The sequence below is a fragment of the Trachypithecus francoisi genome, unplaced genomic scaffold (genome assembly GCF_009764315.1).
Source record: "Trachypithecus francoisi isolate TF-2019V2 unplaced genomic scaffold, Tfra_2.0 Lachesis_group0, whole genome shotgun sequence".
Lineage (NCBI taxonomy): Eukaryota > Metazoa > Chordata > Mammalia > Primates > Cercopithecidae > Trachypithecus > Trachypithecus francoisi.
This window is the reverse complement of record NW_022681453.1, coordinates 18638660-18655352: the sequence shown is the minus strand read 5'-3', so window position 1 is coordinate 18655352 and position 16693 is coordinate 18638660. Positions and strand designations below refer to the sequence as shown.

The following is a 16693-nucleotide window of genomic DNA, read 5'->3' as shown; positions in this document are numbered from 1 at the left end:
AGTCTCAACACTCAATTAGGAAAGAGTAGCAAGTTGAACAACAACAACAAAAAGACCCATCTGTCTGCCATCTTCAGGAGATTCATCTCAGATGTGACAACACCCATAGGCTCAAGGTAAAGGGCTGAAGACAGATCTACTATGCAAATAAAAAAACAAAAAAGATCAGGGGTTACTATTCCTATATCAGATAAAACAGACTTTAAACCAACAATAATCAAAAAAAGGACAAAGAAGAGCATGATATAATGATGAAGAGTTGAATTCAACAAGATTTAACTATCCTAAATACATATGCACCCAATCTTGGAACACACAGATTCCTAAAATAAGTACCTCTAGACCTATGAAAAGACTTAGACAACCTCACAATAACCGTCAGGGACTTTTTTTTTTTTGAAATGGAGTCTCGTTCTGTCATCCGGGCTGGAGTGCAGTGGCACAATCTCAGCTCACTGCAACCTCTGCCTCTGGGTTCAAGCAATTCTCCTGCCTCAGCCTCCTGAGCAATTAGGACTACAGGTATGCACTACCATGCCCGGTTGATTTTTGTGTTTTTACTAGAGATGGGGTTTTACCATGTTGGCCAGGCTAGTCTTGAACTCCTGGCCACAAATGATCTGCCCACCTCAGCCTCCCAAAGTGCTAGAATTATAGACATAAGCCACTGCACTCAGCCATAGTGGGGGATTTCAATATCCCACTGACAGCATTAGATCACTGAGACAGAAAACTAACAAAGAACATCTGGATTTAAACTCAACACTTGACTAGTCAGATCTAATAGACAGGTACAGAATACTCCACCCATCAACCACAGGATATTCTCACATTCTTCTCATCTACAGAAGTTAATGCAATCAGGACATATTCCAAGATTGACCACATGCTCAACCATAAAGCAAGTTTCAATAAATTTTAAAAAATGGGAGTCATATCAACTATTCTCTTAGGTAACAATGGAATAAAACAGGAATCAATACCAAGAAGATTGCTCAAAACCACATAATTACACAGAAATTTAAAAACTTGTTCCTGAATGAATGTTGGATAAACAACAAAAGTAAGGCAGAAATCAAAAAAGTATTTAAAATAAATGAGAACAGACACAATATACCAAAACCTCTGGGATGAAGCAAAAGCAGAGTTAATAGGCAAGTTTATAACACTAAATACCTACCTCAAAAAGTTAGGAAAAAAATTAGCAATTACACCTGAAGGAACTAGAAAAACAAGAAAAAAGTAATCCCAAAGACAGCAGAAGAAAACAAATAACTAAAGTCAGAGCAGAACTGAACAAAATTGAGACTCCAAAATCCACACAAAGGATCAACAAGATTGATGGACTGCTAGGTAGACTAAGAAAGAAAAAAGAGAAAAGATCCAAATATGTACAAACAGAAATGACAAAGGTGACATTATAGCCAATCCCACAGAAATATGAAAGATCCTCAAACACCATTAGGAACACATAGAAGATATACAGGAAACTGGAAACTAGAAAATCTAGAGGAAATGGATAAATTCCTGGAAACACACAAGCTTCCAAGATTGAATCAGGAAGAAATTGAAACCCTGAACAGACCAATATCAAGTTCAAAAACTGAATCAGTAATAAAAAACCTACCAACCAAAGCAAGTCCTGGACAGACAGATTCACAGCCAAATTCTATTAGATGTACAAAGAAGAGCTGCCACCAATCGTACTGAAATTATTTCAAAACATCAACAAAGAGGGACCCTTCCTTAACTCATTCTACTAAACCAATATCATCCTAGAACCAAAATCTTTCAAGGACACAACAAAAAGAGAAAACTATAGGCCAATATCCCTGAACACAGACCAAAATCCTCAACAAAATACTGGTAACCTGAATCCAACACCACATCAAAAGATAATTCATCACAGACTGTTGCCCCAACACCTTTTCCCCTTTGCTGATTTTTCTTTCTATTCTTTCACTGTAATAATTCACAGCTGTGAGTACAACTATATGCCACTATTCAGTACTCATGCTACTCCACAGTACCTGAAACCATTAATTACTCGTTTTTAAAAAATGTTCTCCTTAGCCAACTATGACCTCTATTAGTCTTTTTTTGCCAGTTCTTCTTTCTCTGTCCTCCAAGTTAGCAGTCTTTGCAGTCTCATTTGCAGTGCTATTCTTTAATAGTAAAAGATGATAGTGAAAAAGAATTATCATGTTCTTATGTGTTAGGCACTGCAATAAAGGCTTCATATCAACTCCTTGATTCCTCATTACAATTCCATGAGATAAGTAATAACATAATACCCATTTCAAATACAGACAAAATTAGATAACAGTATAAGGAATCTCCACAAATCCATCACTCACCTTCAACAATTATTAACATTTTGCCAATCTTAACTCATCAATCTATACACATTTTACCCATTATAGTATTTTAGAGAAAATTTCAGAAATTATCCATAAATACTTCAATATTTACCTTAAATATTCAAGGAGGTTCAATCGCTTGAATCTCTGCCTCCCGAGTTCAAGCGATTCTCTTGATGGTAAACACCTTCAATATTTACCTTTTGTTTTTCTGATAAACCCTATCTTCTAGTTATACTGTATGACAGTAATGGATCCACATCCCTGTTGAATGACAGATTCCCTGTTGCCAAAGCATAAACTCCTTAGATTTCTTTGGCATATGACTCTAAATGTATAGGTCCAATCTACCTTTCCTGCCTTACCATCCATCACTTTCTCCTGCACTATGCCTTACCCAGCTTAAAACATTTACTATTCCACGAACATATCTTGCAACTTTTTTGTTGTGCAAAACATTCCATAAGGCCCTGTTCCTATCTCACAGAATACTACACATCCTGTTCACAATTATTGTATAAAAGCTGATCCTGAAATCACAAAATGGAAGTAAATATAAACTGCAATGAATTTCATTATTCCTCTTGAGCATATATTTTATAAAAAGCACAAAATTAAAATCAATATCTGTTGTCCTTTTTTCTCAATTTTATTTCTTATTCTTTAATTCTTCATGTATACTCTTAAGTTTTTTTGTTTGGTTTTTTTGTTGTTGTTTTTGTTTTTGTTTTTGAGACAGAGTCTTCCCTTGTTGTTCATGAGATCTCAGTTCACTGCAACCCCCACCTCCCGAGTTCAAGCGATTCTCTTGCCTCAGCCTCCCAAGTAGCTGGGATTACAGGAGTGTACCACCAAGCCAGGCTAATTTTTGTACTTTTAGTAGAGACAGCATTTCTCCCTGTTGGCCAGGCTGATCTCGAACTCCTAGCCTCAAGTGATCCACCTGCCTGGGCCTCCCAAGGTGCTGGGATTATAGGCGAGAGCTACCGTGCCTGGCCAGAAAGTTAATATTTTGATGACTCTAACAAATACATATCATGGCATTTCAGCAGTGGAACAGAACACTATGTCTCAAAACCTTGCTTTGGTCTCTAAAATTATAAATCTAAAGTAAGTTCTACTGTAGAAGTGTATGCAGAAAAAAACAAAGTCCTCAAAAAATGAAAAGACAATAAACTACATTCTGAAAATCATCTAGCATAAAATTTAGTTACACTTCTTGCCTACCATGCTTCTCTTTAACTGCAAGTTTTTAATATGTAGTCATAACAGAAAGGGTATTTCATAATCACCCCAGTTTTTCCTTCTAAATGTTTTACTATAAAATAATATAGGCAACAAAAAGATTAAGCTTTGCAAATTTTTAAAAACTTTTATAGGAAGAACTGTTTCATCATTTACTAATACATCTAAGTGCTGGCCGGGCACAGTGGCTCACGTCTGTAATCCCAGCACTTTGGGAAGCTGAGGCAGAAGCATCGATTGAGCTCCAGAGTTCGAGACCAGCCTGGGCACATACAGATACCCCGTCTCTACAAAAAGTGTGAAAAAAAAATTAGCTGGGTATGGTGCTATGCACCTGTAGTCCCAGCTACTCAGGAGGCTGAGGGAGGACAGTAGCCTGAGCCCAGGAGTTCAAGAATATAGTGAGCTATAATCATGCCATTGGACTCCAGCCTGGATGACAGAGAGACTCAATCTCATTCATTCACTCACAAATAAATAAATAAATAACTATATTCACTGTCTAGTTCAGATATTATTTTATTGGAGCTATTTTGTGTTTTACTTAATATAAATTATACATGACGAAAGACAAACTTTAATAAGTCATGTTTATTTTTTCCACTAATAGCTATGAAAGACCTATAGAAAATTTTACTTATTATGACTGAAATAAGATCACTTCTTAGCCTTTTGGCTAAGATCAAGTATAGTAGGACCACAATATTAGCACAAATAATATAGAGAAATGCATTTATTTTTGTATCATTTTAATTATGTGGTATCCCTAAATGATTATATTTTAAAAACACTAAATAACTGGTTCCATAAAATATCACTGACACAGGATGAAATTCAGTTACTAATACTGTCTTTCTATACTTTTTTAAGTTTAAGAATACAAATACAGGCTATTAAGAGATATAGAGATACATGTTGCTAATAAATGCTGTAATAACCTAAGATTCTAGAATAGAGATATTACCAAAATATGCAATCTCTGAATACATTAGCCCCCAAAGTAATAAAATTAAAGGAGTCTGATCAGATAAAAAGAGCTCTAACATTCTTTGGAGTAGTGTGAGTTAGGTTCCTCATTTTGTTTAGCTTGCCAAAACACTGCTAAGAGTAATCACAAAATGGCCTCTCCCACAGAGTCCAAAAACTAAGAAAGAGAATTAAGAACTTAAGTATGGGGTTCCAAGTACTTTTCCTTAACTCTAAAATAAAACTCTAATTACTTGCTGGAGAAACCATGTGAAGGCACATGGAAACAGGGAAACCCCGAGACTACACAGAGACGCCTGGTTATCCTGGTGGTCTAGCTGAAGACAGTCTTCCAGCCAACCCTGCCAAGATGCCAGACATATCAGTAAACTCTCTTGGACATTCCTACCAGAATGTCTTGGACACTGACCCCACAGCTGACTGTTGCCACAGGTAACCTCACACATCCCAGAATAACTAGCTACCCAGCTGACCCAGTGAAGCCACAAAAGCATGAGAGATAAAATGTTTATCAGTTTAATCCACTAAATTTTGGGAGTACTTTGTTGCACAGAAGATATAATCAAAAGTTATGTTTAATATTTTAAGGGTATCATCATTCCTGTCTCAATAATGTTTTCAAGCCACAAACTTTGCATCAATCTGATACTTTAATCACAAACATACAATAATTTTAATGAGCACAGTCTACACACTGATCCCCAAACACTAATATTAGAAATAAGGTAGTGGGAGGTAGCCAAGATCACAAATATTACTAAAAATAAATCAATAGCATGCAATATCACAAATAACAAATATTCATTTATAAGATTCCTCATTTATTCCAGTTCTAACTTTTCAACAATTTTAAATCAAAATTTAAAAAATAAACCACAAGTAGAAAATATTCCCACAGAAGTATTCATGAATGTATTTCAAAATGGAAGTATAAGAAAAATTACCTATAAGCAGTGGTTCTCAACCAGGGGTCATTTTGTCCCCAAGACAAATTCAGCCATGTCTGACGTCCTCTTTTGCTGTCATACTAAGGGACAGAGGGTTGCTGGCATCTAGTAGGCAGAAGCCATATACTCTGCTAAACATCTCACATTGCACAAGACTGTCTCCCACAATAAAGAATTACCTGGCCCAAAATGTCAACAGTGCCAAGAATGAGAAACCACAGCTAGGAGGCATTAAAATATAAAGATATTATTTCCTTATAATCATTACCTTAAAATTAATCAAACTGAATGATTCTACTGGCAAAACTGATTATTAGAACTCAAACAATTTTCTTTTTGAATGAAAACGTGATAATTTTGGTATTTTTCTATATAAAGAAAAGCATACTGCATCAAACATTAAGCTACAGAAACATACAAGAAAAATTGATAATATTAATTACATGAAAAAATATGCGGAAAGAAGTGTTTGCAAATACATTACTGGGAAAGATTATTTCTAACTGCATTATAACTGCTAATTAAACTATACTTTGTTTCATCAATATTAACTGTAATAAATATAAAATCTAGTACATAAAATTAGTATTCTACACTAATACCTTGCTTAAATTCATATTTCAATAAATTATGATTAGAGAAATATCTAATTGGATTATTTGAAAATATTTTCCATTGTGCATTTTAGAAACAATTCATCTAATTATATGGTTCCACAGGACTAGGCCTGTGAATAAGTCAATTTACTTTTTGTCAAATACCTTAAGGAAAAAATATTTAAAAGCCTGAATAGGCTTTTTCAAGATAAGCTTTGGAGCTATGACCATATCTGCATTTCCTGTCCTTTTAGAAGAAACATTTTAATATGCTGAGACAGAGAAGAGTTTTCTGCAGTTTTGTAAAGGAAAGAATCATTGTGGCTATTGTAAAAGATTCAAAGATGAACCACTAAGAGTTGTTATACCAAACAAACGAACAAGGTATTTCCTTCCTACATTAGAACAGGTAACAATAAACTTTTCATTACCTTCACATTTGGCTTCTTTGTTGAAACTCCTCTGTACCAACCTAAAACAAAGCATAAGAGGATATTAAAATCACAACGTCATGTTCAATAAGAGACACAATAGTATTTTTTGAAAAAAATAGATAAATGCACATCTTTCCTTAAATTACCCATTGTGGCTTTATTAGGATCTAGAGTTGTCATAGTAGCTTACTCCAAAAGGTACAGTCATATGGTGAATAAAACATTTCTAATTTTCATTACAAGGCATAAAAAGCCTTTCAACTGAGTAAAATGTAATTAGAAAAGACCTCAGAGGACATGTTAATTCAAGAGCACAAAAATTCCTACATAAACGTGTTGGGGCAGAGAAATGCTAAAATTGTATCACTTTTTTCAAGGCAGATAGGGAGTATAGCCCAGACTTTCTGTTTCACGGTCTCATCCAATCTCCCATGCAGTATACTACACTACTCTCATTTATTTGCCTTCCAGCTGCTAAAGTCAACATCCTTGCTAGTGCAGATCACCTTCTTGATTTATTTCCTTTCAGCATTCACATTCAGCAATACTAATAAAAGTTTCAATTACACAATAAAAAACAATTTTCAGAGAAAGAAAATTTTACTGTCAACTTTTCTCAATTTCAATGTATTATTTTCAGAGCTTTGCTATAGTTTCTTTATTTGGGTTTAAAAGGAAGCAGTTCCAATGGGTAGGAGAGGAAGCCAAGAGTCGTATTTAAAGAAGGAAGATAAAGAAGAGATTGCTGATGATAGCTAAATTAATTGAGAGGTTATTACTGAGAGTTTGTCCCACATATTAACTTTTAAAATAACAAAGCTAGGAAAAAAATCAACTTTTTTCACCTGAAAACATAACAACAAAAGAGTTGAGCCTTGCTCCTATTTAGAACAACAGCTGAAAAAATAAATTTCATGAACTCATTTTATACCTTGCGTCTCAGTTTCTCCTTTTTGAAAAATGATAATAACTTACCAATGTGACATTTTACAGTATTTTAAGAAACATAACAGAAAATGACATCAGGAGGTATGGCAGAGTAAGTCTCTTCAAAGAGCCTCTCCTCAAAAGCAATGAGAACACTATAAAGCTAAAGTAATCAAGACAGTATGATATTGGTGAAAGATTAGGCAACTAGAGAACTTAATAGAGAATCCAGAAATAGACCCACATAAATGCAATCAACTGATATTTGACAAAGGAGTAAAAGTAGTAAAATGGACAAAAAAGAGTTTTCAACAAATGGTGCTGGAACAACTGGACATCCATATGCAAAAAAATGAATCTATGCACAGATATTACTCTAGTCACAAACATAAACTCAAAATGTATCATAGAGCTTAACGTAAAATGCAAAACTACAAAACTCCAACAAGATAACATAGGAGAAAATCTAAGTAATCTTGAGTACAGCAATGACTTTTTAACTACAACACCAAAAGCATGATCCATGGAAGAAATAATTGATACACAGAGCTTCATTAAAATTAAAAACTCCTCTGTGAAAGGCAATGTTAAGAAAATAAAATGACAAGCCACAAACCGGGAGAAAATATTTACAAAAGACCTATCTGATAAAGGAATGTTATCCAAAACATACAAAGAACTCTTAAAACTCAACAAGAAAACAAACAGCCCAGCCAGATGCGGTGGCTCACACTTGTAATCCCAGCACTTTGGGAGGTTGAGGTGGGCAGATCATGAGGTTAGGAGTTTGAGACCAGCCTGACCAACATGGTGAAACCCCCCATCTCTACTAAAAATACAAAAATTAGCCAGGCATGGTGGCATGCGCCTGTAATCCCAGCTACTCAGCAGGTTGAGGCAGGAGAATCACTTGAACCCAGGAGGTGGAGGTTGCAGTGAGCTGAGATGGTGCCACTGCACTCCAGCCTGGGTGACAGAGCGAGACTCCATCTCAAAAAAAAAAAAAAAAGAGGCCAGGCGCAGGTGGATCATGAGGTCAGGAATTCGAGACCAGCCTGAGCAACATGGTGAAACCCCATCTCTACTAAAAATACAAAAAAAAATTAGCTGGGCATAGTGGTGCATGCCTGTAATCCCAACTACTTAGGAGGCTAAGGCAGGAGTATCACTTGAACCTAAGAGGCAGAGACTGCAGTGAGCAGAGATCACACCAGTGCACTCCAGCCTGGGCAACAGAATGAGACTCTGTTTCAAAAAGAAAAAGAAAAGAAAAGAAAAGAGCCCAATTAAAAAATAAGCAAGACATCTAAACAGACACTTCACCAAAGATACAGGGATGACAAATAAGAATATGAGAAGATGCTCAACATCACTGTGTGATTAAGCAATTGCAAATGAAAACAACAATGAGGTACCACTACATGCCTTATCACAATGGCCAAAACCAGAACACTGACCCGAACCAAATGCTGGTGAAGACATAAAGCAAAAGGAACTCTCTCATTCACGGTTGATGGAAATCCAAAACGGTACAAGGGCACTCTGGAAGACAGTTGGGCAGTTTCTAACAAAACTAAACATATTGTTACCATATGATTGAGCAATCCATTCCTTATATTTACCCAAATGAGTTGAAAACTTACATCCACACAAAAAAACTACAAATTGATGTTTACAGCAGCTTTATCATACTTTCTGCCAAAACTCAAAAGCATCTAAGATGTCATTCTTCAGCAGATGAGTGAATAAATCAACTGTGGCACATCCATTCAATGGAATGTTATTCAGAGACAAAAAGAAATAAGCTAACAAGCCATGAGAAGACACTGAAAGAATCTTAAACGCCTACGTGGATACATTTAACACCATATAATGATAATGCAAATGTGACACCATGCTCTCTTGTAGTCAACCCTCCTCCCCAACCTCTTCCCCCGGCCCTGACAACCATTAAGTAGTTTCAAAACCACATTATCATTTATAAGGGATGCCACCATTATAAGGTGCACATGGGAATTCTGCTCAGTGAACTTCAGCCATCACCTTTTCTTAAAACCGAAACTCTGCTACAAGCTTTGCCAAATTTATCCATTCTATGACTAAGAAGAATTGAAGACAGTAAGGAAAAGAGAAAAGGAAGAACAACTCATTATTTTTGTTTCTCACATAAGAAATAAAAAAGTTCATAAGCTCTCAAAGAAACAACTAAAATACCTCCCAAATCATTATGAATCAACAGGAAATATATGCTTTTCATGAATCAGTACAATGAAGTATTTTCCAAATGTCAATTTACCTACTGTCCAAGAACTCTGGACAATCTACCTCTGCAATTATATTCTCCCCTTTCATTTTCATCATTAATATCTTGACTTTCCAAAATTTCAGAATACTAGCAAAGAAAGTGAAACTCCCCTTGATGTTCCGATTGTCTGAGCCTTCATCAATTTCAACGTCATCATATGCATTTAACCAAAGAACACATCAGAGTCTCATTTGGTGAGTAAAACATCTGCTGGTTTGATTACTACTACGAACTTAAGGTTAAGGCAAAGTTTTACACTCTAACATTTTCAGATATAAATTTTTGTAGAAATTAAAGAAAGGAAGGCATTCTCACAACACTCAAGTTTATAAAGATTTATGTCGAACTTTAACTTAAGTCAGAAAAATATAATTGAATACTATAAAATGCTAAACAAGTATTGCCTCCAAAAGTTCTCTATTGGTCTTCTATCCCTTCTACCTATAAATACCAGCTCTTCCCTTCCTCAGTAACTTGCTGCAACTCTCTAACTTCTAAGCTAGGGGCATGTTACTCACAGTATAATTGCAAGAAACACAGACTTTTTCCACTTTACCCAAATGTATGGAAATGAAATAATTACTGGAAATGGTTTGGGTATTAACTTCAGATTCCAAAAGAAAAGTTTAACTTTTTGAGCCTCAGTTACTCCTCTGCTCTAAACTCTCCAAAAGCATCCCAGATCAAAATAAAATCCAAAGCCTTTATTAGAGCCTCTGCCGATCTCAACATCCACCACACTCTCTGCTTCTCCCCATCCCATCCATCCACTGCAGCCATAATAGTCTCTCTGCAGTTCCTTCAGCTTACTAAGCTGGCTCCCGCCTCAGCACCTTTATACTTTTTGCACCATATTTCTGGACGGTTCTTCCCCTCCCCAAACCCCTTCTACCCAGAATATCTCAGGATTGCTTCCTCATTTCCATCTGTTCTCTGCCCAAATGTTATCTTCTCAGAAAGGCCATCCCAAATCATCCTATATAAATAAACAGAAGAGAGAAGCTTCCCCCCACCCACTTCCCCACTAATACAGTCTGGCTCTCTGTCCCCATCCAAATATCATCTTTTTTTTTTTTTTTTGAGACGGAGTCTTGCTCTGTCGCCGGGGCTGGAGTGCAGTGGCCGGATCTCAGCTCACTGCAAGCTTCGCCTCCCGGGTTTACGCCATTCTCCTGCCTCAGCCTCCCCAGTAGCTGGGACTACAGGCGCCAGCCACCTCGCCCGGCTAGCTTTTTGTATTTTTCAGTAGAGACGGGGTTTCACCGTGTTAGCCAGGATGGTCTCAAACTCCTGACCTCGTGATCCACCCGTCTCGGCCTCCCAAAGTGCTGGGATTACAGGCTTGAGCCACCGCGCCCGGCCCCCAAATATCATCTTGAATTGTAATCTCAATTCTAATCCCCACATGCTGGGGGAGCGACCCAGTGTGAGGTAACTGAATCTGGGGGCAGTTACCCCCATGCTGTTCTCATGATAGTGAGTCCCCATGAGATCTGAAGGTTTTATAGGGAGCTTTCTCCCCTTTGCTCAGCACTTCTCTCACCTGCTGCCATATGAAGAAGGACATGTTTGCTTCCCCTTCCACCATGATTATAAGTTTCCTGAGGCCTCCCCAGCCATGCAGAACTGAGTCAATTAAACCTCTTTTCTTTATAAATTACCCAGTCCTGGGTATTTCTTCATAGCAGCATGAGACCAGACTAATACACTAGCAGAGTGTAGGGTGCTGCTATAAGGATACCCAAAAATGTGGAAGCAACTTTGGAACTGGATAACAGGCAGAGGCTGGAACAGTTTGGAGGGTTCAGAAGAAGACAGGAAAATGTGGAAAAGTCTGGAACTTCCTAGAGACTGAGGGCTCAGAAGACAGAAAGATGTGGGGAAGTCTGAAACTTCTGAGAGACTTGTTGAATGATTTTGACCAAAATGCTGATAGTGATATTGACAATGAAGTCCAGGCTGAGGTGGTCTCAGATGGAGATGAGGAATTTGTTGGGAATTGGAATAAAGGTGGCTCTTGCTATAGTTTAGCAAAGAGACTGGTGGCATTTTGCCCATGCCCTAGAGATCTATGAAACTTTGAACTTGAGAGAGATGATTTAGGGTATCTGGTCAAAGAAATTTCTAAAGAGCAAAGCATTTTCAAGAGTGTAACTTAGCATAAAAGTTTGGAAAATCTGCAGCCTGATGATGCGGTAGAAAAGAAAAATCCATTTTCGGGGAAGAAATTCAAGCCTGCTGCAGAAATTTGCAAGGTAATGGGAAGCCAAATGTTAATCACCAAGACAATGAGGAAAACGTCTCCAGGGCATGTCAGAGACCTTCATGGCAGCCCCTTGCATCACAGTCCCAGAGGCCTAGGAGGGAAAAATGGTTTCCTGCGCAAGGTCCAGGGCCCCACTGCTGTGTGCAGCCTGAGGACTTGGTACCCCGTGTCCCAGCTGCTTCAGCTCCAGCCATAACTAAAGGTACACCTCAGGTCATTGCTTCAGAAGGTGAAAGCTACAGCTCAGGCCACTGCTTCAGAGGGTGGAAGCTCTATGCCTTGGCAGCTTCTATGTGGTATTGGCCCTGTGGGTATGCAGAAGACAAGAATTGAGGTTTAGGAACCTCCACCTAGATTTCAGAGGACGCACGAAAATGCCTGGGTGTCCAGGCAGAAGTCTGCTGCAGGGGCAGAGCCTCCATGGAGAACCTCTGCTAGGGCAGTGCAGAAGGGAAAGATGGAGTAAGAGTCTCCACACGGAGTCCCCACTGGGGCACTGCCTAGTGGAGCTGTCAGAAGACAGCCACCATCCTCCACAACGGGATCCCTGGGAATTAGAAGTGATAGATCCCTCTCAGAATCTAAGGCTCTGTTCTGTTTTGCATTGTGTTATCTGATGTTTTTTACTTTGGGGTGTATCAGAAATTACTTCACATTATGACAGAACTTTGGGGTGTGATAACCAAAATATACTTTGGTAGGAAATATATTTTTAGCAATAGCTACTGCAGTTATGGGGGGATACTTGGCTCTTTGCATGTTTGGATAAGAGAAGCAAGCTCGGCCGGGCGCGGTGGCTCAAGCCTGTAATCCCAGCACTTTGGGAGGCCGAGACGGGCGAATCACGAGGTCAGGAGATCGAGACCATCCTGGCTAATACGGTGAAACCCCGTCTCTACTTAAAAATACAAAAAATTAGCCGGGCGACGAGGCGGGCACCTGTAGTCCCAGCTACTCGGGAGGCTGAGGCAGGAGAATGGCGTAAACCCGGGAGGCAGAGCTTGCAGTGAGCTGAGATCCGGCCACTGCACTCCAGTCTGGGTGGCAGAGCAAGACTCCGTCTCAAAAAAAAAAAAAAGAGAAGCAAGCTCTTGGCAACCTGGAAGGAATGACGATATCCCTCTCCCACAACTGAGAGAGGTAAGATCTCATGGGGTTGGGTTAATCACAGAATGAGCTGATTGGCTTTGGGTTGCTTTGCAATGAAATGCACAGTAAAATCATTGCACTGTCTTGTTCCATAATGTTTTTCTTTTGGGGATCCAGAATCTGCTACAAAAATGGAACCCTTAATTTTGGGTTTTGTTAATCTACTTTGCCTTACAGTTGTGCCTGCTTATTAGGCCCTAAAAACTGCATACTTTAAAGAAAAACCTAAAAACTGGCGAACAAAAAAATCTTACAAGTACTGGATCTTCTTCTGTCTGTGTGTTTATATGTGCTGTATATGTGATATGAGGCTTTAATAGAGGCTGCCCTAAGGAATTTTGTCATCCATGAACAACTGTTGTCTTGTTTTGATCCCTTAAAAAGATGGTTTATAGTCAGCTATATAACTTTGACAGGTGCTCTTGAATGGAGGTGTCTGGTAAGTTTGAAGACTGTGATTTTGATTAATTGGTTTAAAGGTAATAAGCACTTAAATCAAATATTTTGTCAGAGCAGTAAAAAGTGCAATGCCTTTTAGTTCATGTGACTTAAGTAATCTTTGGGAAACAAAAACAGTTTTGCATGCAAGGTGTGTAAAGAAAGTGATATGTGATTTGGTAAAAGATTATAAAAAGGCATGTGAATGTGAGGTAGTTTTGCCTAAAGGGTTAAATGATTGTTTTAAGTTAGATAGGATACAGCTGAAGATTTGTGCAAGTTGTGAAACATTTGTGAAAAATTAATCTTGTAAAAAAAGTCTGTGTGTGAACAACGGAATAAATATACAACAGGGCTTTCTCAGAGCACTAACCTGCCTTCTGTAACAAAAATTTGTAAACAGTTATAAAAAAGGTTTATGAGAATCTACCTTATGGTCAAAGTGATTAAGATTGAATAGAATTGTCTATAAGGTTTTAAGAATTGGGTGTGACATTAATAGTACACCAATGCAAGGGTGAAATATGGCTTTCTGTCTTGAACAAGATTTTCATGTCACATTAAAAAATAATGAAGGGGTCGGGTGCGTTGGGTCACACCTGTAATCCCAGCACTTTGGGAGGCCGAGGCAGGCGGATCACGAGGTCAGGAGATCGAGACCATCCTGTGAATGGTGAAACCCCATCTCTACTAAAAATACAAAAAATCAGCCGGGCGTGGTGGCGGGCACCTGTAGTTCCAGTTACTCAGGAGGCTGAGTCAGGAGAATGGCGTGAACCCGGGAAGCAGAGCTTGCAGTGAGCCGAGATCATGCCACTGCACTTCAGCCTGGGTGACAGAGCAAGACTCCGTCTCAAAAAAAATAAAAAATAAAAAATAATGAAGGATTTTTGTTTGCTCCTTTTGAATAACTACAGGAAAAAGAAGGGAAAGAAAAAAGACACTTTGGAAAGCTAAGTCTTCCCTCTTAGTTTTTGCCTTTTTTAAATGTTTGAGTTATCATTTTGGCTAAATGAATGACTTATAGTGACATGGAACTCTATTTTATAATATAAAGTGTCTTAAAACTTTGATATTTGACAAACTTTCCAAAATCAAATTATAAAGTATGACTTTCTCTGACTTAATTAATATTTTAGCTATTAAGTCACCTAAGGTCCAAAAATAACATATTCGGCTTATTTGGTATACAAACCATACAGAAAGTACTGTCAAATAAGAAATGGTGTTTGGCTTTCTCGGGGATACATTTGTGTTAATGTTATTGTTATGTGTCCCAAAATTATGAAAAACTCCTATAACTCTGATATGACTTAGCATGTGTTATTAATAATTATAATTGTTATGTAAAATTGTTGTATGCCACAGAAGTAACTAAAACTCCTAGTCAAATGTAGCTTTAATAGGGGCTTCCCAAAAGAATTTGGTCATCCACGAACACTTGTTTTCTTGTTTTAATCCTCTTCAAAAACAATTGTTTTCTTGTTTTGATCCCTTGAAAAAAACCTCTTCAAGGTTTATAATTAGCTGTAGAACTTCTGACAGGTGCTCTTGAATGTAGGTTTCTGGTAAGTTTGGAGATTACAACATCAGAATGCAGAAAAAGCTTTCAGAACTCTCCTGGAGAGCTGAAATGTTCATGAATATCAAGCAGAAGAGGAGTTAACTGCAAAGACTAAACTAAAAAGTTCAAAGTAATCTTTTTGACTTTGCTTAAAATGTTGCTGATCCTTTGTTTTGTTTTTTAGAGTCAAGAAAACTTTTCTTTTGAGCTACTTACAGCTTTTAACAATTAAGTAAAGTATACTCCTGTGAAAAAAAATTTGGAGCGTATTTGTTTCTCTCTACCTGATTTCTCCAGAATTTGGAAACTATTTGTGAGTGTTCTTAATTTATGGCAATATAGTTATTTGCATAAGTGCAGTAAGAATGTTTTCTTTTGCAACAGGACACAATTGGAGAAACTGGTTATTTTACCAAGGTTTTGACTGGAATGGTGTGCTTTCCTTTAAGGAATCAAATTTGACATACAGAGCAATGAAAGCCCCATGGGAAAACCGACCTCATACCTTGCCTACACAGTCCCTGTACAGGATTCCTGACCTCTGGTAAGTAAAGAATGTCACTTTCTGAAAGGTCCAGGGGCCCCAAATAGTCTTGAGACCTCAAGAGGAGATGAGTTTACCCAATTCATAGGTATTTGAGGGTACACAAACCCATGGCTGGGCTTGGCTTTAAAAAAAAATCTTATCTGAGATTTCTTATGGAACACAGTTCCATCAAAGCCTATTTAAAAAGTCTATGTGACAAATAATTATTCTTGCTGCACTTTAAACAAATAATCAGGCCAAGTATAAGAATAAGGCTTATTTTTGCAAACAAATTGGTCCTATTACAATTTGTCTTTAGTAAAAATGGAAGACTAAAGAAAAAAATGTTTCAAGAATTATGGTATGCCTGTTATTAGATTCTAGTCTCATCAGTTGTTTCGAAGTTTTATCTGCATTTTAGACTAATCCTGCTTATCCTGTGAACCAACCAGTGATCTCTGACTGCTGCTCAGAAGAAAGAGAGGGATGACTAATGCAAACATCTGGATCAATATTCTAATTCTGGGCACACATTGGCATCAGCTAGCAACCCCATATCAGCTTGGTTCCAACAACTGCCCAGTTCATGAAAAGCTTTCTTATTTAGTTTACTTGGGATAATTTTACTTATTTTGCTTTACTGTTGTGGAATATATTGCTGTTATACTCTTTGTATAGGAATGCAGGATAAGCTTACCGAATGTTTTCTTAAATTGAAGACTTGTTGATCTTCCAGATATCACCTTTCTTCAAACTCACAGCTATGAATGGCCCTCGACATACCAATGCTTTCTGGCTGAGTTCCTCTCTAACATGAATACAAGAGACCCTGAGAGTTAGGCAGGAATATCACCGCCCCTATTCAGCCTGAAGAAGTTACAGAAGATGGATCTTCGTCCCTCTACTAACCTTAGGATTAAGAGTTCCCTTGTAAAAGGAAAAAGAAAAA

General features: G+C 37.7%; 1 protein-coding gene across 8 annotated transcripts in view; it reads right to left on the bottom strand.

The window, feature by feature from the left end:
- The window catches only part of DOCK3 (dedicator of cytokinesis 3), a 735684-nt gene that overhangs the window by 581494 nt on the left and 137497 nt on the right, over positions 1-16693 (bottom strand). For all 8 annotated transcript variants that reach the window (XM_033208879.1, XM_033208884.1, XM_033208901.1 and 5 more), the window contains exon 3: positions 6567-6607. In XM_033208879.1, the coding sequence (XP_033064770.1) occupies positions 6567-6607 (41 nt within the window). The remainder of the gene's footprint in view (positions 1-6566; positions 6608-16693) is intronic.